The sequence below is a fragment of the Brassica rapa genome, chromosome A01 (genome assembly GCF_000309985.2).
Source record: "Brassica rapa cultivar Chiifu-401-42 chromosome A01, CAAS_Brap_v3.01, whole genome shotgun sequence".
NCBI lineage: Eukaryota > Viridiplantae > Streptophyta > Magnoliopsida > Brassicales > Brassicaceae > Brassica > Brassica rapa.
In genome coordinates, this window is record NC_024795.2 from 6,289,001 (window position 1) to 6,312,642 (window position 23,642).

Here is a 23,642-nt window from a genome sequence, read left to right on the forward strand (position 1 = left end):
GTAAATTTTCATGGGGGATAGGTATCATTAAACCTTTCTACCACTTGTCATATGAGAAAAAAAAATAACTTTATATATACACATATGAAAGCTCAACTATTTTGGGTATGAATGTTAAGAATAACGACTCAGCTTTCTACGATTTGTAAATGTTCACCAACCAAATAATTAAAAAAAATAGAATGTCGAAAGAGGGAAAACTATCAAAGTCAGGCGTTACAAAGTCTTGGCTTCGAACAGCCTCATGATTTATATATATTTAAATCACATTTAAATCAAACACAGAGGAACCCTATAACATCAAACCACACATAGATGACCTAGTGGTAGACAAATTTCGGTGAGCTAAGCAACTCGAGTTCGAAGCAATCCCACAACATTAAACATATGCGTCCACCGGATATGGAACCACGGTTTACGCCTCATTTGAAAATCCCGGTGTGAGTCCATTCGTGAGCCGCAACACCCTAGTTTAAGCTTCTCCATGGCATGAGATACTTCAATTTTTTTTTAAAACCCTACAACGTCAAGAGAATATATATATATTTATCACAATGTTCAGGGTCCAATGTGAACAACACGTTTACAAAATCTATAAGGAACTGTTTTGTTGTTTAAAAATAGTCGAATGGTTAATTCGAACGAGGACATCATAGTAGAACCCATCCATACACCATACATTTCACATTATCAACATAAATTCAACCAATAATATTCTATTATCCTAACTAACCCCAGAAAAATATCACAATAATAATATCAAACTTTACAAACGTGAAAAAAAAGAACTCTATCGACCAAGAACAACAGTGGAAGTGATCTCATTAGAAGAAACAATATATTGTTGGCTTGAATCAAGAGCAAAGTTGACATCCATGGAGTTCCTTCTGGTGGAAGTAGTAAACGTTGGTTGTCTTGGCACAGGTAGCGTCGCTGTGTCACTCTCTAACATCAACAAAACTGCAGCCATGTTGGGTCTCTCCGCAGCCGAGTCTTGAACACATAGCATCGCCACATGTATACATCTCAAGGCCTCACGCTTATTGCACGTGGCCCTTATCTTTGGATCCACAAGCTCCTCTGATCTCCCATGTGTATACAGAAACCAAGCCTACAACATTTTCAGTTTCCACCATTAATTAGACCATATAAACCAAACCAAATATGTACATATATAAACCGATTAAACCAAAATACCAAACCGAAATTCAAATAAAATTTTTAAGAGGATTTCACTGACTGAAAGTGAGAACAAAAAGAGTCCATACTACTTTGTTTTGGGAAACTTACATAACCAATGAGACTTCCATGTTCAGAAGATCTAAGACTTGTGTTCCTCTTCCCACTTATGATCTCTAACAACAAGACACCAAAGCTGTAAACATCGGACTTGACCGAGAAAAGTCCTTCCATAGCGTATTCTGGAGACATGTATCCACTACATTTACCAAAACCAAAAGTAGATTGTCAAGAACATGATTTCTCCACAGAATCTTCTTGAGAATGTGTTTTTTTCTACTTACTAAGTTCCAACGACGCGAACTGTGTTAGCTTCATTTTGGTTACCACCAAAGATCCTAGCCATACCAAAATCTGAGATCTTTGGAATCATCTCTCCATCTAACAACACATTGCTAACTTTCAAATCTCTATGAATGATTCTCAACCTTGAATCTCTGTGAAGATAAAGCAACCCTCTTGCTATCCCTTCAATGATCGCAAACCGAAGTTTCCCGTCTACTAACCCTTGTTTCGTTTCATCTGTAACATTCAAAAGAACAAGAATAAGAAGAATGACTAGAAAAAAAAAGACTTACTTCTTTAATAAGAAACATACCGAAGATGAAGAAGTCTAAGCTTTTGTTAGGCATATACTCATACACAAGCATTTTCTCTTCCCCCTCAAAGCAACAACCAAGTAATCTCACAAGATTCCTATGTTGAAGCTTGGCTATGAGAATGATCTCATTCTTGAACTCATCAACTCCTTGTCCAGATTTACCAGACAATCTCTTCACAGCTATCTCTTGTCCATCTTCAAGTACACCCTAACCAAAAGAAAAGAAAACATTTCAACACAAATCTGAATTAAGACCAAAGACTTAGACTAGAAACAGGCCTAATCAATCTACCTTGTAGACTGGTCCGAATCCGCCTCTTCCGAGCTCATTCTCTCTGCTGAAGTCATTAGTAGCTTTCACTATAACGTTCAAACAGAACACTGGCAACTCTGATGTGTTAACTGCTTTTCCTTCAATCATTATGTCCACTGATCCTGTAAACGCTGCTGTTGTGTCTTTGGTCTTGGTCATATCAACAACAACCGATGTATCAGCGTCATGACCACAATATGTTCCTGAAACATCTGCACATAAACAAGATCAAGGTCAACTAAACTAGCCATGCGGTTTCAGCTTATTATGGTTGGCTATTTTGGTTTTCGATTAGTTTGGTTCGGCCACAATCCCACCAAAATAAACCGAAAATCGGTTCGGTTCGATTTTTAGTTAATTCCAACTTTTAAAAATAATCAGAGTATTGGATTTTGTTTAAATTTGGGTTTAATTTTTTAAAACTTGGTATATGTTTTGTTAAATTCAGTTATTTTTCAATTCTGAAATCAAAACTAACAAAAAATCCGAACCGAACCGAAAACTGAAGTATTTTCAAAAGCTTTTCAAATTAAACCGTACTCAACCAGAACTGAATCAAAAACCAAAAAAATTGGTTTGGTTCGGTTCGGTTCAAATCCGCAAGGCTAAACTAAACAAAAATAATCAAGAAAGAACAGAAGTTAGTACCTTTCTTTCTCTTGAATCTCCATAGAAGCAGAGCAAAGATACCTAACAAAACCACACCAGCAAGAACAGCCACAATCACCACAATCTTGGTTTTCTTGCTCTCTCCTATTTCAGAATCAGCAAGACGGACATGAAGGGAAGATCCACCAGCTTCAAACTGCTGCAAGTCCACCAAGTCTTGGTTCCAAATCATGCATCCAATACCATTAACAAAAGTAAAAGCAGTGCACGAACAATTATTCAGACACCTATCTTTACACTCCTCAGGATCAGCAAGACTATGCTCAGGAGTTTCAAAATCAGGCAGCTTCACAGACTTCAAAGTCAAGAACTCATCCTCTCCAACATTACTAACATTCCTCCTCTCACACTTCAACGGTGTTCTCCTCCTACAACCTCTACTCCAGTTCCCTACCGAAACTGGCGCATAACCGTCAACACAGCTACAGATCCCATTATCTCCTTTCATGTTACATATACCGAAACTCCCACAACGGTTGTACTTATCACACTCACTCTCTGGAGCAGCCTGAAACTTAGTCCATCTCTTGGAAGTCTCGTTCCATCTCAACTCCTCTTCGGTTCCATTATGAAGAACCTTAAACCTAAGTAAAACCGATGGGTCCGAAGGAACATACGTGAAGTACACGCTACCTGTTTCATCCGGCGGAGAAGAGAGCTTGAACCCGTAGAGATAGTTCGTTAACAGAGCCATGTTAGGTATCCCCGTGAATATAGCTGAGTTCCATTGCCCGCTTCTCCATCTCCTCGTGTTGTTGCGTCCCCAGAGGACGATCTCTGGCGCTCCTGAAGGATCAACACCTAACGAGAAGTTACCAGGAGAAGGGTCGTTGTCTGATCTCCACGAGACGAAAGCGAGGTTATCTCCGGTTTGGGGGTTCACGCGAACTCTCATGTTAGGTAAGAACGTATCCGTTGGGTGGTTGAAACTCTCCCAGATGACTCTCTCTGAGGTAACTTCTATCAACTCGAAGTTCCCTGTATCACGTATAGATCCGACTCTATTGTTGTCGTTGTTGGTCGATGTGATGTTTGAAGACCAGACAGTTATGTTTTGTCCGTTTAGTAACACGAGGTTACCGTCGTTGCTTATTGTAAGAACTCCAGATTGGTCGGAAATAGGGTTTTCTCTGTTTGCTACCCAGACGACAGCTTTGTCTTCGATGTTCCCGTACCAGATTCCTAGATACCGACCAGTGGAGGATCCGGGAGTGAAGAAACCGAGCTCGAATGTTTTTTGAGGAGAGACTAAAGGTTTGTGAGTAGAGCCGTCTCTAAGAAACTCGCCTCTTCTGATTGTATCTTGAGCCGTGGAAGATTCGTAGAGGAATAAGAAGATGAAGAGAGGAAATGAAACTAGGGTTTTGCGGAAGATGATTTTCATTTTCTGAGTTTTAGCGAGAGACACAAGTGAAGATGTTTGTAATAAAAGAAGAAGGGAGAAGAAGAGAGGAAGGAGGATAAGTATGGTGGAAACTTCATTGGGTATTAAAAGTAAAGAGAAGGTGACAAAAGGAGAATAATACAAGAAAGGGACGGTGGCTGTTTGTGCGACTTACTGTTTAAGAGAAGTTTCTTATCTCGTTTTCAAAGTTTGAAAGTTGGACCAGAGAGGGACCTTAATTTGGTCGTCATTTATCATTCTATTGGTGAAAACAATATTAAAAAGTCAAATTCCTTGGATTAAAAGTCACCTTTTTATAAGGTATTCTTGCATTTCAATTCTCTGTTTTTTTTTTCAACATTATACAACCTGCAGACATGGTGTTTGGGGTATGACCTAATTTCAACAAAAAGTTTATATCTAAGATTTTTCTACAGTTGCAGTTTAGGAGATTGATTAGAGTTTAATTACTATGAATTACATATAAAATTTGGAAGAAAGTAAGAAGTGTCACACAAGTGGAGCAGGTCAGCTTTGTACATTAGTTTATTGCTTTATGATATTTTGTTTAAAGGCTTGTTGGTGTTGCCGTTGGCCGCCACATTGACTCATGTGGTCAAATTATCAGCACATCGGATCTCTTTATTTTATTGCACGTGAAATATTTTACTTTATATTCATTTAACTGTTGTTTTATCTCCTAAAACCCAATGATACGCAAAACTTAAATTCTATTTTTGCATGACGTTAAACCATCTTTGCAAAAGAATATCGATGAAGCCAACCATCAAGTGGGATATACACTGGCAAGTGGCAGCAAAGCATATAATGATACAATGCCAGGTCGTTTTTTATTTGGAGTTCGCATTATTGATTAATTTTAGTGGATTAGCTGAATCAAAAGTGAATAAGGTTAGTTTAATTAAGGGAATGCGTCTATTAGGCTATAATAATATATAAAAAATACTCCAGAAGGGTCCACCGTCCACAATTCGGACTCAAGAATGAAGAATTTTATCATTACGTTTTTTAGGGGGTTAGGACAAAGACGATTAGATTCACAAAACAGTCTTTGATATAGACTTCTACTAACCTAAACGTTATCTCACACGTGATACAATTATGTATGCTGTTCACATTTATATATACTTGATTGGTACCACTCTTTCCTTTCCTTTTTCTTAAGTTAGATGTTACAAAATTTCAAACATACTAAAACAACCTGTAACCACAAATCTATTAATTTGACTTTTCCTTTCTATTTTTGAATACTGCTGGAGTTGCAGTGTTCTAGTACCAGCCCTAAATATATACACTTCTTTTAGAAAATAAAAAAATATGATTGATATTGGCATGGAAATGTATTTAAAATGATGAGTTAATGACTTCCTTATTTAACTAACTTCGATTGATATTGAAATCAAGCCAGATTGTCCGAAAAATCATACAAACAAAACCAATTAAAAGACTTCAACAAAACAATCAAACTTTATTTACAGATTAAAGCTACCTAACGAGGAGATAACTCAGAAACAGTGACATCATTCGATGACATTTGTAACCCTTCAGTCGAAGAAGAAACATTCGAAGGTATCACACTTTCCAACACAAAAGCAGGACGCGAAGGTGTCGGGAGAGTAAAGGAGTTGCTATTGAGCATAAGTGCAACCGAAGCCATCGTTGGTCTACTCGCTGCACTCTCTTGAACACATAAGAGACCAATGTGTATGCATCTCAAGATATCGTTTCTTGATCCCGTGGTTAAACTTGGATCAATCACGCTTAGTATAACGTCTTCTCTCCAGCTTCTCCATACCTGAGAAGGCAAAAGAACTTTTAACATGATGACCAAAACCCCGAACAACAGTTTGGTTCTGCATAGGGCTGTCAAATTGATAGGATGACCAAGGGTTGTCTGTGTTCAATTTTTCCATGGACAAAAAGTTGGTGGAACTATGTAGACATGATCGGTCTAATAATCTAAAAACGTTTGACTTAAATACGATTTGAATTTATTTATTTTTTGGCAAAAGCCATAAAAAAAAGAGTTTTCCACCAAAACTGTTAAAAGAAAATTTGACAAAATCATGAAATGATTTTTTTTCACCAAAACCATAAAAATGGTATTTTTCCGCAAGAATCATGAAAACGAGTTTCTTTGCCAATATTATTGAAATAATTTTTCTGCCAACACCGTAAAATCAGATTTTCTGTCAAACCGCAAAATGAGTTTCCGTAAAAACCGCAAAATCTTGATGCTGCTCCAAAATAATAAAAACAAGTTTTCCGCGAGAACTTATGTGTACTTACCCAACTAAGAAGATCTTCTGCATCATCATCATCACTTCCTCGACCATTGTTGTTTCTCTTACCTGTAATGATCTCAATGACTAATACACCAAAGCTGAAAACGTCTGTTTTCACTGAGAATTGTCCATGCATAGCATATTCTGGAGCCATGTAACCACTACAAGATGAAATGAAATAAACAGTTTATACATGTGTTTCTTTATGATTTAATAAGCTAGTAAGATCAGTTTTACTTACTAAGTTCCAGCGATTCTGTTTGTAAATCGATGTGTCATGGTTTGTCCTTGGTCAAAGAGCTTAGCTAATCCAAAATCCGCGATTTTCGGATTCATTTCTTGGTCCAAAAGAATGTTGCTAGCCTTAAGATCACGATGAATGATCCGGTAACGTGAGTCTTCATGGAGATAAAGAAGTCCTCTAGCAACTCCACCTATCATTTTGTAACGCACTCCCCAATCTAAAACTTGACGCTTCTCAAGATCTGCAACGGCACAAAGATCAATACAGAGCGAAAAACTATAATGGTAAGGATCATTTGGAGGCATAAGGAGGAGAAAATATATACCAAAGATGAAATGGTCAAGACTAGCGTTCTTGATGAACTCATAGACAAGGAGTCTTTCTTGTCCATGTATGCAGAAACCTAAAAGCCTAACTAAGTTCCTATGTTGAAGCTTTGCAAGTAGTAAGATTTCGTTCTTGAATTCGAGGTCTCCTTGTCCTGAAGTACCTGATAATCTTTTCACCGCGATTTCTTGTCCATGAGAGAACACACCCTGAGACATACATAATCCCAAGTTATAAGCAAAACCAAGGTTATTGGTAAGAAGTTTGGTCAAAGAAACTTTACCTTATAAACTGAACCAAACCCACCACGTCCAAGTTCGTTTTCAGGTGAAAAGTTGTTTGTTGCAGCCTTCAGATTTTCAAAGTCAACTAATAGAGAATCTGTGTTTGAGAACTCATCTTCAGCGACTGATCCGGACAAATGAGAACTCCCAAGAACTGTATATGCAGACAGTAGTTCTCAGAAATAAGACTTTTACTTCTCAACAGCATAAGCATAAAATAAATTATTCCAAAAACTAAACCGATTTATACCGAACTAGACCCATGTTAACCAATAGTTAATTAAACTGAACCAATCTAACCAAATTTAACCAAAATATCAGATTTAACCAAATTTTATCCGAATTATCAAATTTTAAAAAGAAACAAATCTCGGTAAATTTTAGTTTTGAAACTAAGAAATAGAAATTAACCGCGAACCGAACCATAATGTTATTCGGTTTATTTCAGAACTATTTTAAAAACTTATTAACTGGAAACCGAAAAACCGACTCGGTTTGGTTTAGGAAAACCGAAGTCACAGCCCTAGGCCTAAGTCCATAACATCAACAAAAACAAGAACATTGTGTTACCTTTGACTCTATCTCTAGACTTGTTCTTCTTCCACTTCAAACCCAAGCATAGACAAATAGCAAATAAAGCAACAAGAACTATTGGAATGACTATCGCAATAACAACTTTAGATCCACCTTTGCTCTTTCCTGCAATAAAAACAGCTCACTTTCTTACTCTTTGAGACCAAAAAAAATTTGCAGCAGAACACACAAAACACACATCAAACATTTCCATGTACCTGTTTTCTCCTCAGTTCTTGCAGCTGGTGTTGGTGAACCAGCACTCCCAGGTGGATCAGCCTCTAGGTCTGCCTCAAATTCATAGAATCTCCACGTCTCAAACCGAAAGTTACAGCTAGGACACAACCACCTAAGACCAATCTCACTATCACAACAGCTTGGGATACTCTCAAACCCATAAATCAAACAGTCATTACAATCCTCTTCAGACAAATCCGGCGTGCACTGCGCACTTCCATAGAATCTCCTGTACCCTGGCGAACCCGAACTGTTCCCTTGAGCGTACTTCCTATTCCCCCCACCAGCCGCCGCAATCCCTTTGAGCCTGTTCAGCAGCTCTCTCTGCAGACGCTCAAACTCATCTATGTTTGAAGATATCTTTTCGCCGGCACGATAAGACAGCGTTGGATCTGTTTCTTTTCTTCCGTAGATTGTTCTGTTAGAGTAACGAAACATACACTGCGTGTACCACACGACAGCTTGTTTTGACCGTGGACACTGCTCGGTGAGGTTTCTTGCAGCTGTCTGAATACATCTGAGACAATCATCTCTTTTGACTTCTCTTCTGCAAAGACCAATGGCGTAAGCCTTTTCTCCAGATGAGTCTCCGGAGGAGAGGTTGTAGAAGCCATAAGGTTTTGATGTTAGTGAAGAGAGTGAGGAGACAAGGCGGTTGAGGTTTCCAGCGAAGGAGCTGTTGGCTGTGAAGTTTCCTCGGTCTACACAGTTGAAGTCTGGATCAAACTCATAAGTATCTACCTGAGCTAAGGTCTGAAACGGAAGAAACATTAGGACACAACAAGCAAAGAATAAGAAGATAACTCTGACATGTTCCATGGAGAGCTTGAAGCTTTTCTTCTTCTTCTGTAATGCGTTTAGATATGGTTAAAGCCGTAAAGCTCGATCTTGTTTGACCTTGCAGAGTGTGTTCTTTGCACTGTTTCAAAATCTGACAGCGGAAGGAACACAACTTGGTGATTAAAAATATTATAAAGTTCAGTAGCAGACACAAGTGGACAAGCTTTGTGTGGTTGTTGGGTCTCCCTCTGCATGATGATAGATTCACAGAACTAATAATATAATACTAACGAGTTGCTGCAGTGGAATCAGGTCAACTGGTGTGTTAAAACGTTTTTAAATAAGAAGTGATTATTGCTTTCTTTTTTTCCTCGCGGGACCAATAATGAACTATAAAAAAGAAGAAACTGAAAGTCTTGACTTTGAATAGTTTTTCAAACCAACTAAATATTCAAACTCAATCTTACTATAAATAGTAAATTAAGTTATTATCTTACGGTCTTTTTTAATTCAACTACGTGTTCAACTTTTATTAGGGGTGAGAAAAAAAACGAACCGAACCAACTGATCCACACCAAACCAAACCAAAATATAGGTCTTAACCATTTGGCTAAAGATTTTATAAACGAAAAGAGTTCAGTTACATAGTCTGATCTAAACCAAGCCCAGTGAAACATTGGTTTTGACTCCCAAAATTTTTAGACATACAGTATATATATATATATATATATATGCATATAGGCCTTTAATTATAAAAATAAATTTACTAAAACTCTTGGTAAATGTTTATTTCCCCTTAAATTTCATATCTGGCCCTGACTCAGTTAATGAAGCAACTATCATGCCCTGCCCGGACCAAGTGAAAAAGATTTGAACATACTATAACCAGGATAAACGGAACCAAAAACTTGTCCAAGTAACCGTTCGACTTTTAAAAACCAACGAATGAGAACAGTTTGAAATCCAGTTTCATTGTACAAGTACAAACAGGGCAAGTATTTTAGCAATGTCCGCTTGTCACATTGTACCCTATGTCGTCTTATCTGAAGGATCGGGAGCAGAATGATCATGGCTCTGTTGGTAAGAACAATGAAATATGTTTATCAACTCGCATATCAAATAGTTTTCTTACTGGTCTGATCTGCTATGAGTCTCTTACTATACGTAAACAGAACCAATATGAATCATATATCCGTGAGAAAAACAAACTAATGTTTACGTGAAGTGTAGGTAACTCTGTTTTCATCTGTTCTTTAGTTCTTTCTTTGCTTGCACGTTTCTAAACCAGAGAGCAAAAGAAGAGAGATCCTCCTGAAATTTAGGAGAGACGCCCATGTAATTTTAGGTATATGTCAAAAGTAGTCATTACTGTTTCAGGTTCTAAAGGTTTTCTTCATAGAAACCTCTTCTCCTCTTTAAATCTCCATTAAATGAGACTAGATTTTTAAAACATTTCTGAGTTTACTGAATCCTGCAAACTTTCCTTCCCTTTCCTTTTTACTCAATCCAGGATTATTCTTTGCTTTCCTTGCAAGTATCGTTTCTCTAACAAACCCTTCCTTTACATTTTTCTATTCTTCATTTCCAGTCTCCAATAATGATCATCTTATGCAACAGTCAAGAAGATTAGAGCAGCAGAAAGAAGAACCTAAAAGTTCTTAAAATATCCTGCAACAACCGCTTAAAAGACAATGCTAGCTTTCTCAAAGATGGCTAGGTTACCAGGGTTGCTTCAAACTCGAGCTACCGTATTCTTAATCAGAAACTACCATAAACAACCTATAGAAGTTGTCTGGAAGAAACCAGAACACGGATGGACAAAGCTAAACTTTGATGGGTCAAGAAAACATGGACAAGCCAGCATCGGAGGAATATTCAGGAACCACAAAGGCGAATTCATTCTCGGATACTCAGAACCCATAGGAGCAGCCACAAGCACCGTGGCAGAATTTGCAGCACTCAAAAGAGGGCTAGAGCTGGTTCTAGAAAACGGATGGACTGATCTATGGCTAGAAGGAGACGCCAAGATCATTATGGATATCATCTCCAAGAGAGGGAGATTGAGATGTCAAGAAGCAAAAAAACATGTGAACTACATCAACGTGGTTATGCCTGGTCTTAGCAACTGCGTTTTGAGCCATGTTTACAGAGAAGGGAATCGAGCCGCTGATAAATTGGCTAAGTTAGGACATCAGTTTCAGGATCCTAAAGTCTGGAGGCTTCATCCCCCAGACATAGTCCTACCGATTATGCATGAAGATGCACGAGGTAAGATTGTTCTTAGAACAAAATGAGCCCAAAACGAGTAAATAAATTGTGTATATATCATTCAGATTTTGTCAATAACAAGCTAAGAAATGTAGATAGTTAATTCACTTTTGTAACACATGTAAATTGCGTATATATGATTAGATCTTGTAGATAGCAAGCTCACGTGTAAATGTTTTTAAGAAAAAAGAAATCAGTTCAATATCAAATCTTCTTTATTATTCATCACCAGGCAACAATCTAAATGACAAATGAATTCCCTTTTGCTTCTCTGTGTTCTTATTTGTTTCTTTCTATATTTTTTACACTCTGCTAGTCCTTGAAACTGTAACTCAACAGCAGAATCTTACCGCAAAGAATGGTGTAATTCTCAATGGTCAAGAATCAAAGATTGGTACCTCTAGTTCTAGTTATAATCTCGATGCAGCGCTTGAACCTGAAGATGTGCGCTCCCTGATTTCCTTTATGGCTTCGCTGACTTTATGGATCGCCATTTTCTTCACCTGGTTGTTGCAGCAATACATATATACATAAACAATACTCTTTTACTCCCAATCTTGTTTAAAACCAAGGGGAACTTACCTCAATCTTGTTTGCTTTCGTTTTGACGCTCTGAGGAAGTTGATTAAGTTCTTCCATTCGTTTAACAGATTCAGCAACGTGCTCAGGTGAAAGAAAATTCAGGACCGCATTTACGCAAGACTAGCAAAATATGAAAAAAAAGTTCTGTTAAAAGAGAGTATTAACTTTGTGATTATAAACAAGGTAAGTTAAGTGCTAAGAAAATACCTTATTCTTTTTATTTTGGTATGGACATCCAGCAGGGACGATGACTGCTTCACCAACACATTGATCAAAACTCCATGGTTCAACATCTGATGAAACAGAATAAGCGGCATGAAAGTGAGTAAGTAATAACACAGTGGTAAGATAAAGAAAATAGAAGAAATGAGGATGTGATACTTACCAAACTCTTCCTTAAGCTTTGCTTTGTGACACTCATCAAGATAGTAACTCTGCTCAAGCAATGGATGACTCGCCTGCAACAGTGATACATAACAAACAAGAAAAGAAATCAATGATTGTTTTCTTGTAGAAGTGTTTACACTATCAACCCAAATCTTACTTTTGTTTTGGTGGAACCCATGGGTGCCAGCTCGAGAGAATGGTTGTTCATATACTCAAGAAGTTTAGAAACATCTTGCGTCTGGAATACATCCCATCGGGCACCACAAGAGTTGCTTAGGCTTTCTTCTACACAGGAGTCACTGGAACTTTCTCTTTCCTCTACCTGAAACTCACTGCCTAAACAGAGTTGAGAAGATTCTGAGTCAGAACTAGAATAGTCGTCCGACAGATCCCTCTGAACATATGAAGCGTTATTCCTATCTTGCTTCTTTCCCCTACCAAATCTGCTCTCCTTAACCTTTTCTGGGTTTTTAGATCTTACTCTTCCGATATTTCTCATTAGCTTTCTTATTCTGCAGATCTGTTTTGTAGACACTAGTGTTTCTGTGACATGCAACAAGATATCAACCTGCAGAGGAAATCAAAAACTTGAGCAAAATACAACTAGATCTGAAAAGTTAAACAAAGAAAATGTACCAGACCACAGTTTTACTTCTTTAGCTTACTATCAATAAATCTTTAATAAGTAAAGCTAGGAATTGTGAAATAAGGGAAAACCTCAGCCAGAAATGAAATGACTCGGAAAACTTACCGTGTCACAAGTTTCAAAACCTAGCTTCTTCAGATAATCAGGCTTTGCATCTTCACCACTCCTGTAGGAAATACTGAGGCATGGACCTAGCTTGGGTGTCTGGATACTGTCAGGCAGGTCGGCAGCCATATTTAGTAGACCACACCTCGGATCCATGTAATGAGGAAGTGGTAATATTCTCAGTATTTCAGCATAATGATTTGGGAACTGTTCTTTAAACAAAGAAGATGAAAGCCATCCATCCAGCTTCATCCTCTCTTGACAAGTATTAGTCTCAGCCTTCCCTCTCAAAGAGCCCAAAAAAACTTGCTTTACCCCAATTTCTACCTGTCATTGAATAAAGAAGCATACCAATTAGAAACCAAAACGGTATAAATCCACAAAGAGAAAGAGCAGGGTTAACAGTTACAGAACAAAAGTCACTAACCTCAAACCAATCCATGCAATCAGTTGTATTACCGGTTTTTCTATTGCTGTTCCTAAGATAGTTACAGAACATGGCTACTGGATCCCAGTTAAGGCTTGAGCCTCCCTTTAACACACTACGAACTATAACAGGATGCCCTTTGCTCCAGTGCGTCTGAAAATGTTCGAGATTGTTTTGTTGAAAATCCATCGCTGTGGGATAGTATAAGAAGTTACCAGTTACGTCTTCACATCTCCTGGATGCTTCTTTCAAATGGTTGTCATTACTATTACCAGATTGCTTTTCTCTTCCAGGACAAAACGGACATCTTAAGTATCTATCTAAGACTTCAGGCAACTCATAGCAACTGACTATTTCTTCTGCACTGATCTCTAATTTTCTTGTCAGCTCCAGAGAGTATAGACTCCTGAAGGAAAGGTTTTTCCTGCCCCCTTTGACATCTTTTAGCTTACATTCCGTTAGAGCTTCTTTGAGAGATTGGTCCCAAGCATCAGATAAGGGTGGCTTACAAGATTCTATACCATTCGAGTATTTAACCAACCCAACCTTTCTAGATAACCTCCCTTGACTCCCGTCTTGATCAGAACTCATCCTGAGAACAGAGGAGCTGCAGGTGCAATTTTTTTGAGAATCCACAATGGCAGAGTCACAACTGTTTCAATTCGGACATATATTAGATGAATTTGTAAGAGAAAAGCTCACAGCAGATAACATAATATGAAAATCTAAACAGTAGAAGAGGACAAGGTAAAAGAGTGAGCACCAGAGTTGTTGATCATCAGAGGTTAATTCAGAGCTATGGATTTGCCGTTCATCTAGATTTCGCCCTATCAGAAATGAAGGAAAATCAAAAGATATGAGTTAGTTTAATTTGACAGAACCGGGGCATCCAGAATAAGAGTCTAACTATATAAACACCTTTCGTTTCTGTGTCATTTACGACCTCTACTTTGTCTTCTGAGTTGATTTCTTTTAATACAGGAAGAAGCATGCACACAGCATAATGTAGATGCAAAACTCTGTCAATGTCACTCCTTATCCGCGACTTCTGAAACATGATAAAGAAGTAAATATTTACAGGAAGAAGAAAAAAAGAATGCAAACTATTTAGAGGCTTAAATAACTATTAGATAGTCAGACCTTACATTCAGTGACTCCAGACACAGTGGCTAAGCAAGACTTGCACCTACATGATCCACAGCATACAGGGCATTTTTTCTCAACTTCTTCTTTTGATCCCTTGTTCCTAGTTCATTCCAAGCCACAATTCAATAAGATGACTGTCTCTAGCAAAATTAGAAACAAGGGAATTCCACAAACAATCTCAAGTGCAGTTCTTGAAGGAATTGCAGGAAAGAGTATCTGGTAAAAATTAACGCCACTTAACTGTGGAGTAAGTAGAGACGAAATCTAAGCAACCGGGAAGTAAAATACACTCTACGCACATAAAGCCTCTCTATATCCTAGGTCCACAAAACTTATTGAATCTAGTGGGATTACTCCTAATTATAACTATTCTCTAATGCAATTCTTATTCTAGATGCTGATTCATAAACTCTAGAGAGACCATCAGCAAAAAAGGGATAGGTAAAGGAAGCATGATAACTCAAGATACCTTTTCTCGATACAATCAACGCAAAAGAACTCTTTTTCACAACTCAGACAGCTAATCAAGTCCTCAGATCCTCTGGTTCCACACCAATGGCACCTCTTCTTCGCATTAACCACTTTTCCCTTGAAAGGAACCATCTTTACAGAAATCACACAAAAATCCAAATGTTAAATATAGATGGACACACAAAGTGTAAAGCTTTAAGTTTTTTTTTTCTCTGTTACCTGCATTTTCCCAAAAGGTAACCGGTCAATGTTCTTAGACCTGAATCTTCTTCTACTCACTGAGATCACTTCTTCTCCTACTTTAACATCACAACAAGGAGATGACGACACATCGCTTCTACTCGGAGAAGGTGGAGAAATCGCCATAATGCCATTAGGTAGAACCTTCGTTAACTCTTCCCCAACAAAACCACCAAACCCTTTACTCTTCTTCTTCTTCTTCTCCTTCTTTGTTAACTTCTTCTTCTTCTTCTTATTCTTCTCAGCTTCTCTCTTCAACGCCATCCTAATCAAATCCAACTGCAATTTCCTCACCGCTTCGTCTTCTTCCTCCACCACTCGCTTCCTCTTCTTCGGTTTCCCCAATTCACAATCCCTAATCCCTCCTTCGTTCGCCTCCATCTCTGAAGACGCCGCCGCTTCGTCTCCGTTTCCTGATCTAGCGAGCTTTGTCGACGCAGCAGCTTTCTCCCTGTCCCGCTTCTGAGTAAGCTGCGAGGTATGAGTCTCGCAGAGCTTCTTCCCTTCTAAAGCGCGTCTCTTGCACCGCCATTGCTTCCCGTCGGAGCGGTTGCAGCGAAACTCGTCGGGGATCGCGTCGTTCTCCGACATTATTCTCGAATTAACCGAAAAGTTCTCGAATTTCAGATGAGAGGTTACGGTGGAATCTCTGGTGAGGCAGTGATCGAAAAACCAGAGAAGGACGAGCTTTGTAGAGAGAGAGAGAGGCGAAAAAGGAAGAGTCTTTATGCAGAGTAGACCAAGTGGCAGTCTTGTAATTTTATGAAGAATAAGGGTCTTGTTTTGGTAACGTAATATCGCAAATATCGAGAGGATTTTCAGTTTCTATTTTGTTTTGTTCTATTTTTCCATTATAAATAATGGAATTGACCCCAAAAAAAAAATGGAATTATTATGCTTCAGATTTCAGGAATTTTTACATATTTCATCTTTTTAATCTAGCTTAATCTAGCTTTGTATATGTGTATAATGGTTTCTAGTCTTACATAATAAGCATACTGATTCTACGTCAAAAATAATAATTAAAAAATAAGCATATTGATTCAGAATACAAATAGACACATGTATTCATAAGATTATTCTGTTATATTGTTACGACTAGGTTAAGACTCGCGCTTTAAACATTATATATATAAATTATTTTATATATTATATGCTTATAATATATTATAAAATAACAAATATATATTGAATAATTAAAAAGTCATTATCTACTACTTATATAATTAAAGGGAAAATTACATGTTTACCACTTTCATAGTACCACTTTTCATTTTTACCATCGCTAATGAGACATTTTCAAAAATACATTTTTCATTAAGTAGCAAAAGACTCTTATGCTCTTGTTATTTATATATATAATAAATCATTATTTAAATAAAAAAAAATAAAATAAAAATAAAAAAGAGAAAAAGACTAGAATAGCACTAAACCGAGTTTTTGTTCCCAAAGTAGCACTCAAGACTCAAAGTCACAAAAATAGGTTTCATTAAAGATGTAAATATACACTTATACCCTTTGGGTTAATTAATCCAAACCTTAGGGTTTAGAGTTAAGGGGTGGGTTTTGGAATTAGGGTTTAAAATTTTATAAAAAATAAATACTAAAATAAAAAATAAAAATTAAAAAAAAAAACAGTTTCAAAAAGTATTTTTAAATTATAAAAAAGAAATTTGAAAAAAAAAATAAAAAAAAATAATAAAAATTTCGAATCTGAAATCATATAATCTGAAACTATAAAAAAACATTTTTTTTTTTCATTTTATTTATTTTTATTTATTTTTGTTTGTTTATTTAATTTTAAACCAAGTGTATTAGGGATATTTTACCCTTTAATGAATGTCATTTTTGTGACTTTCTCCTTCAAGTGCTTTTTTTGAGACATAAACTTCAAAAGGTGCTATTATTGACAATTGCCCATAAAAAAAATGTAATTTTTTTTTATGTTTTCGAATTATACTTTTTCAAATTCGAACATTTATAAAAAAAAAAAAAATTTGAATTTTTTTTCGAATTTTTATTTTTATTTTTTCTTTTCAAATTTCTTTTTGAAAAACGAAAATTATGTTTGAAACTATTTTTAAAAAAAATTTATATATATTTTAAGTATTTATATATTTATTAGAATCATAAATTTCACATTTCAAAAACCCTACCCCACCCCTCAACTCTAAACCCTAAGTCTAGATTAGTTAACCCTAAGGGTATAATTGTTTTTTACCCTTCATTAAAAGTGAGGGTAAATGTTAGTGTAAACATGAAAAGTGGTACTATGAATGTGATATTTGTGGCAATTGGTGCGAACATATAAACAAATTTTATAAATAAAAAAATATTTTTTCAATTTGATATGATATATAATTAAATTTAAATAATAATAACATATATACGGTATATTTTAATATTAATATTTATTAGATGATGCTTTTTGCTCATATTTTTTTTATCATTTGTATTTGTTATAGCAAAAAGTCTAAATTAGTGATAACAAAATTTTTACTGTGGGATTAATGGTTTAAGTAATTTATAATATTTTAAAAAATTAAGTTGTCAATATTTTTTCAAATTTTTTATCAGAAAAATGTTCAAAGTAAATTTCAAAATTAAGATATTTATGTATTTGTATATGGCATATAGTTTAATTTAAAATGATACATATATTTATATATCTTTTATTTTTGATAATTATTAAATGAGACTTTCAACTTATATTATTTTTTAATTATTTGTATCATGTCATAACAAAAGTTTTAAACGATAGATCACAAAATTTGAATGTGAAACTTTTAACAGTTTTAGTAATTTATACTCGTTTTTAAAAATTCAAAATATAATATATAAATAATTTTTTTTAATTTTTATTATATGGTTACTATGATTCTTTAATTTATTTTAATAGCTTAAAATTAAACAAATATAATTATAATACACACTTATTTTTATCAAATCTTTATTATTCAAAATCATTAATTATCAGATATACTTTAGCCACATTAGACAATTCCGTAATCTTATTTAAGGAAATAATGAAGCACATTAATAATGTATTTATTGTGGTTTAATAAAAAAGTTATTATATATTTAGATGGACCAACATATTTCTCTAAGGATTCTAAGAATCATTCTAGTGATGATACGTGGCTACAAAAAAATGTTGTAATGCTTCTCAAATAATATATAGGGGATACAAACATGTATACTTTTGTAGTTTTCATGCTAATTATAAGATTTTTAAATGTGAAATTAAAAAAAAAAACACAAGTTTCAAACGTATTAGTGTATTACCATGTTCCTTTTAACATAGTACTATGTGTTTTGACTGCAATACGGACATGATAATCTCACTAATATTTATCAGTAAATCTATTTTTTAATTCAAAAACTATTATTAGATATCAATAAATATGAATAACATAAAATATTATTTTTCTTAATTAAAATTTATTATAATGATAATTTTTAGATGTTTATAATTATTGAATCCATTATATATATTATTATTATTATTATTCAGAATTCTATTTCTTTTTTTATTCTATATATATATCAAGAAATTTATCTTAAATATTACTTTTAGATAATAACACAATATACACGATTTTTTTAAACATGTTTTTATAAACTTGTCTCACAATTAATTCATGGTCAATTTTTATAAAATTTATAAAGATTTTTTTTATTCATTAAGGGTGACATATACTTTAATAGTTCTAACTTTTAACGTGAAAGTTTAAAACGAAAAAAATCACTTCGTAAATAATAATATACACTAATTATATTGTAATAAAATTTAGGATTGATAATTATTAACTTTGACCATACAAGATTTAGTATTTAAGATTTATCATACAATATACTCTCACCATTTTTACTGATGTCTTAAAGGTTTATTGTTATATATAATTTGGTGTTCTATATGTTTGATATAAATATATAAATAACATTTTAATTTTACTTATATAATAAAATTCTACAATTAATAATATTGAAACTATATTTTTATTAATATATAAATTATTAATTTCTATAATTTAAATTTTAAAATTTTAAAATTTTGGAATATCTTTTATGTGAAAATAAGAATAGTAAATAATTTTTAAAGTATATAAATTAATTAGAATTTAAAATATTTATTTATGTTGTTTTCGAATATTTGGCATGCAAAAACTATGTATTGTATAATGTAGATGTATTTTTGGGTGCAAAGTAACAAATGTTTAGAAATTTTTATAATAGACTTGACTGTAAATAGAAAATAAATTATACAGTTTTTATTTTATATCTATATAAATGTTACATAACTGAATTAATAATGTTTATATTAGAACTATACATATACATAATGTTTTCTAAATTTCATTATCTTATTAATTTATCCAAGCTTTTGTCAATTGTAATATTATAAACTACAAGAAACATTACATAGATAATATTGCATCCGACAATTCTACATACCTCACGAGGATTCATATTTAACTGCATCATCTCCGAAGTTGTCGTATGAGATCCATTCATAACAGTATTGTTTGTGTCATGATGAAGATCTCTCTGGTAAGTCTTTTGTCTTTGCTGAAAATCGAAAACTATATTTTTCCGTGTAAAAACATTATCAAACCACTGGACCAATGGGGTTTCCACCCTATTAATTTATCCAATTATATCATATTTTAGTACTATCTTAACTTGAACTTTTAGAACTTCTAAGAACTAAGAACATGTTTATTGAGGATTCTTAGATTGGGGTTTTTATCAGAATATAAGAAATTGTCTCTAAAAACCCTCCAATAAACATGCTCTAAGCTCTAAGATAGTATATAATCTAGTGATTCAGGACTGGAAACAGTATAAACGTTTCCAATGTGTAAAATTTATGTAATCAACCAATCATAATATAAGGCTTGTACTTCTGTTTTGTTATGGCTTTTGTTGGGCTTTTAGTGCAATTTTATAAACTTTACTAAATACTAAGCCCATTTCCAAGTTGTTTGGCATCTTTAAATTATAACAGTGCTAGATTCTTTTGTCCTACACACGTACATCAGCTTTTCTTACACACGTACATCAGCTAGGTTCGTGTCGCGGATGACGTCGATGACGTTAAAGATGGGTATCGAGCTTATTGGTAAAGGGTCGATGGCCTTTGTTTTCATGTCAGTGTATTGACGACATTAAACACCAACTTTGTAAATTTCCATTATTGTCAAATATTCTACAAAAGGATACAATGGATTGTGGATTAAAAGAATATTCCTTTTACATGGAGTATCCCACTATATAAAAGCAACTAATTTCAAGCCTTCTTAAGCATGCCACATATGATAAAATATTTAGAACCAATCATTTAGTCATGTCATTATGAGTTTCTTAATGACAAATTGCTGAGCCTCACAAAACCTTCACACCAATTCAATGTATCATTCCAGCCAATAGCATATCATATTCCTCCCTCTTCGTTAACCCTAACTTCCACAATTTTTATACGCTTAAAATAGTTAAGGCAAATCACAATACACCATTAAATAATTCATACCACCATCTTTCAAAATTCTGGCTAGATAGATACACTTTCTCCACTGTTCAGAGCCATTAACACCTTAATCAGATCAAAAACCCCAACCTGACGACTCTCTTCAACTTCCCCATCTCCATCTATATAACCATTTGGCCACTTACGAAGTTCAAGTATTCTCCAAAGCTATATGAAAATACCTACCGCAGCTATGGCTGGACAAACTCCAACTCAACTGCACGAAACCCAGTCGAGGCGTGTTGAAGAAGAGTTAGAGTTTGTATTATGATCAGAGTACGCAAATTTCTGTCTAGATCGGCCATTTAGATCCCTGCAACTGAATCGCCACTGCCGAAGAGACGACGTAGCAGAAGATGAAAGATGTTTTTTCGTTCGAGAACTTTCGTATTGAATCTCTTCATAAACTCTTGGTAAGCTTATGTTAAGTTTAATGTTCTAAATCTGATCTGATTTGATTCGATATTATACATCGACGAAATTAAGCTTCTAAATTTAGTCATGATAATTGATACTGTTATGAAAAATTCCTTTGAGATTAGGAAGCATAAGTATATTGAAGCTCCAGATTGGTAATGATTTTTTTAAAAAAAAAAATTATTGCTCGAATGTATGGTTTGTCTATGCTCTTTCTTGATTAATAGTGTTTGTATGATTTTTTGCAGAAATGACAAAGCAAATCTGCTCAAATATTAGCCACAGACCTGAATGTTTTTGCGGCTTTCAACTAACTTTACAAAGAGATCACTCAGCTTCTGACTCTAGAGAATTTTAGGTAAATTTTCTGTTCACTTTATATAACTGAATTTTCTGGAAAGCATACACTTTGGTGTTCAAGAGAGAGAGTGTGTGTGTGTGTGTGTGTGTGTGTTTGATATCTCGACAAGAAAAACGAGAAATTGTTAAAATATGGTGATACAAAATCAGCCAGGAATATAATGTATATTGAGTTGCAGAAGCTGATCGAGGGAAATCCTTTGTTTGATGTGAAGCTTCCCTTTCCCAGTTTCAAGGTTTCCCAGCTCAGAACTTTGATCAATCAAAGGTGAATTTCCTATATATTTCTTCAAACAGAAGGGTCAAGTTTTCAATGTTATTTTGTGCGAAATATTACATCTCGAATTGGCAGAACCAGCTATGTCAACGAGGCCAGATCTAGAGTTCAACACATCAACCAAATTGACAAAATTATCCATCTCTTTTTTGATGTATGCCATCAAAATTTAATCTAATCTTTAACTCGAGTCCTGAAATGGCTTTTTGTTGCAGGTTGTACAAAGTCTTGAACATTCTTGAGTTCAATAGCACGAGGCAAATTATGCCAATAATAGTGCATGATAAAGATGGGAAACTCTGACTACTTTTTGAAAAACCAAATAAGTAAGTGTAACTGGTGATTTCATATAACAAAGTATACATATCTTCCTTTTCAAATTATTTTATGCCACTTCCTTTTCAAAAAATTTGGAGAATGCATGCTTGATCATTAGTATATTATATACATCTGGGATTGGTCATATAATACACTGAAAACGTAACTCCAGTTGCTGACTCTTTATGGGATGTTAACGCAACGATATTGCTATCTTTATTACAAACTCATGTTGGATGTGATCTTGACTTCAGGAATCTTTTCTTTTCCTAGATTGATAATTCTGGCAGCAGAAGCATGTAATACAAAGTTTGGATATTTATAGTTAATTAACTAACTTGTCATGATCTGTGTTTGTACCAGTTCAAAGTTGGGTGCACAAGGCAGGAAGCAACTGTGCTTAATAATGATTTACTATACACATGATTTACTATATTTACTCTGAAATTCTATCTGAATAAAATATTTTCATATTTTTTTTTCATTAAAACATATATATTTCATTTTTTCATTAAAATAAACATTTTGAATATTTAAGTAATTTCAAATTTATTTAAAATAAATTTATATTTTATTTTTCTTTTAAACAAAACTTTTAAATATTTAGTTAATGTCGTATTTATTTTAAAATTAAATTTATATTTCATTTTAACTAAAACAAAATTTTAAAATATCTAACTAATTTTGTTATGGGCAATTCTCTCAAATAGATCTTTTTTATTTTTAAAATTTTAATATTTTTTAGTTTTTAAAATTTGAAATCATACCCCCAAAACCCCCCCCCCCTTAACTCTGAACCCTAAATCATAAACCCTAAATTTTAAATCATAAACCCAAAAATACACACCTTAATAAAACTTTTTGGTCATTTTGATATTTGAGGTCTATATTTGTGATAAAAAAAATTTTAGGTCTATCCTAGGGAATTTCTCTTTTGTAATTACAACTAAAGACATGTATAGTTTTGTATTAATCTGTGATTTAATTTAATATAATATAATACTTTTAAAAAAAAAATTGATCTTTCACCAGTAAAATTTTTCAATTTAGAATATTGTATCACATGATTTAAAATATGCTTTCACTAAAAATTTAAAACAAATAAAATAAATTATTGCAAATGAACTATAAAATTATTGTATTTTAAAATGTTTTATAAACAATTAGTAATATTGTAAATGTAGTGGAAAAATTTGTAAATTAACAAATTTGAATCATGTAATCCGCGCGTAGCGCGGAAAACGAATCTAGTATTATTTAAAAGTTAGAGATAAACTACAACCAGATATCTTTTTTTTCTTATAATATTCTATTTTACAACAAACTGTAATTCATTAACAACAAAATGTATTTTTTACACCAAAAAAAAAAAACAAAATGTATTTTAACATTTACACCCAAAAAAAACTTTCACTACATTTTCATTTTTTTTAACAACAGATAATGCGTTAATCAAAAGAAGTTTAATACAAAGACAAGGAGAGACGCGTGCGTTTTTGCCAAAGCATCAGCTA

At 34.1% G+C, this 23,642-nt stretch overlaps 4 protein-coding genes and 1 long non-coding RNA gene across 8 annotated transcripts; 2 read left to right on the plus strand and 3 right to left on the minus strand.

Annotated features, from left to right (window-relative positions):
• Positions 1-593: 593 nt before the first annotated feature.
• LOC103858978 (G-type lectin S-receptor-like serine/threonine-protein kinase B120) lies at positions 594-4,503 on the minus strand. The gene is made up of 6 exons (XM_009136456.3): positions 2,802-4,503; positions 2,133-2,365; positions 1,838-2,048; positions 1,524-1,761; positions 1,291-1,438; positions 594-1,111 (listed from the first exon to the last, which is right to left on the minus strand). The coding sequence occupies exons 1-6, from the start codon at positions 4,204-4,206 to the stop codon at positions 791-793; spliced, it is 2,556 nt and encodes an 851-aa protein (XP_009134704.1). The 5' UTR covers positions 4,207-4,503; the 3' UTR covers positions 594-790.
• Positions 4,504-4,743: 240 nt separating this feature from the next.
• Positions 4,744-9,870, minus strand: LOC103858987 (cysteine-rich receptor-like protein kinase 29). 2 transcript variants are annotated; one of them, XM_009136475.3, is made up of 7 exons: positions 8,159-9,866; positions 7,938-8,066; positions 7,367-7,521; positions 7,082-7,292; positions 6,754-6,997; positions 6,517-6,673; positions 5,589-6,022 (listed from the first exon to the last, which is right to left on the minus strand). In XM_009136475.3, exons 1-7 carry the CDS (start codon positions 8,994-8,996, stop codon positions 5,717-5,719), a joined length of 2,040 nt encoding a protein of 679 aa, XP_009134723.1. In that variant the 5' UTR covers positions 8,997-9,866; the 3' UTR covers positions 5,589-5,716. The 2 variants fall into 2 exon arrangements, with proteins under 2 accessions (XP_009134716.1, XP_009134723.1); XM_009136468.3 differs by having other exon boundaries at positions 4,744-6,022; positions 6,754-7,292; positions 8,159-9,870.
• Positions 9,871-9,902: 32 nt separating this feature from the next.
• Positions 9,903-11,427, plus strand: LOC103859019. Its single transcript, XM_009136505.3, has one exon. It carries the CDS (start codon positions 10,649-10,651, stop codon positions 11,249-11,251), a length of 603 nt encoding a protein of 200 aa, XP_009134753.1. The 5' UTR covers positions 9,903-10,648; the 3' UTR covers positions 11,252-11,427.
• Positions 11,388-16,381, minus strand: LOC103859003 (lysine-specific demethylase JMJ25). 3 transcript variants are annotated; one of them, XM_009136494.3, is made up of 12 exons: positions 15,209-16,381; positions 14,988-15,121; positions 14,513-14,618; positions 14,291-14,417; positions 14,136-14,199; positions 13,373-14,024; positions 12,946-13,272; positions 12,352-12,762; positions 12,193-12,265; positions 12,015-12,100; positions 11,808-11,927; positions 11,388-11,728 (listed from the first exon to the last, which is right to left on the minus strand). In XM_009136494.3, the coding sequence occupies exons 1-12, from the start codon at positions 15,818-15,820 to the stop codon at positions 11,636-11,638; spliced, it is 2,805 nt and encodes a 934-aa protein (XP_009134742.1). In that variant the 5' UTR covers positions 15,821-16,381; the 3' UTR covers positions 11,388-11,635. The 3 variants fall into 3 exon arrangements, with proteins under 3 accessions (XP_009134742.1, XP_009134735.1, XP_033137311.1); XM_009136487.3 differs by having other exon boundaries at positions 14,291-14,420; positions 15,209-15,820; XM_033281420.1 differs by having other exon boundaries at positions 11,636-11,728; positions 14,136-14,187; positions 14,291-14,420; positions 15,209-15,820.
• Positions 16,382-18,237: 1,856 nt separating this feature from the next.
• On the plus strand, positions 18,238-23,562 carry LOC103859031. Its single transcript, XR_004450201.1, has 2 exons — positions 18,238-21,531; positions 21,713-23,562. It is a non-coding gene; the product is annotated as an uncharacterized LOC103859031 (long non-coding RNA).
• Positions 23,563-23,642: the final 80 nt, after the last annotated feature.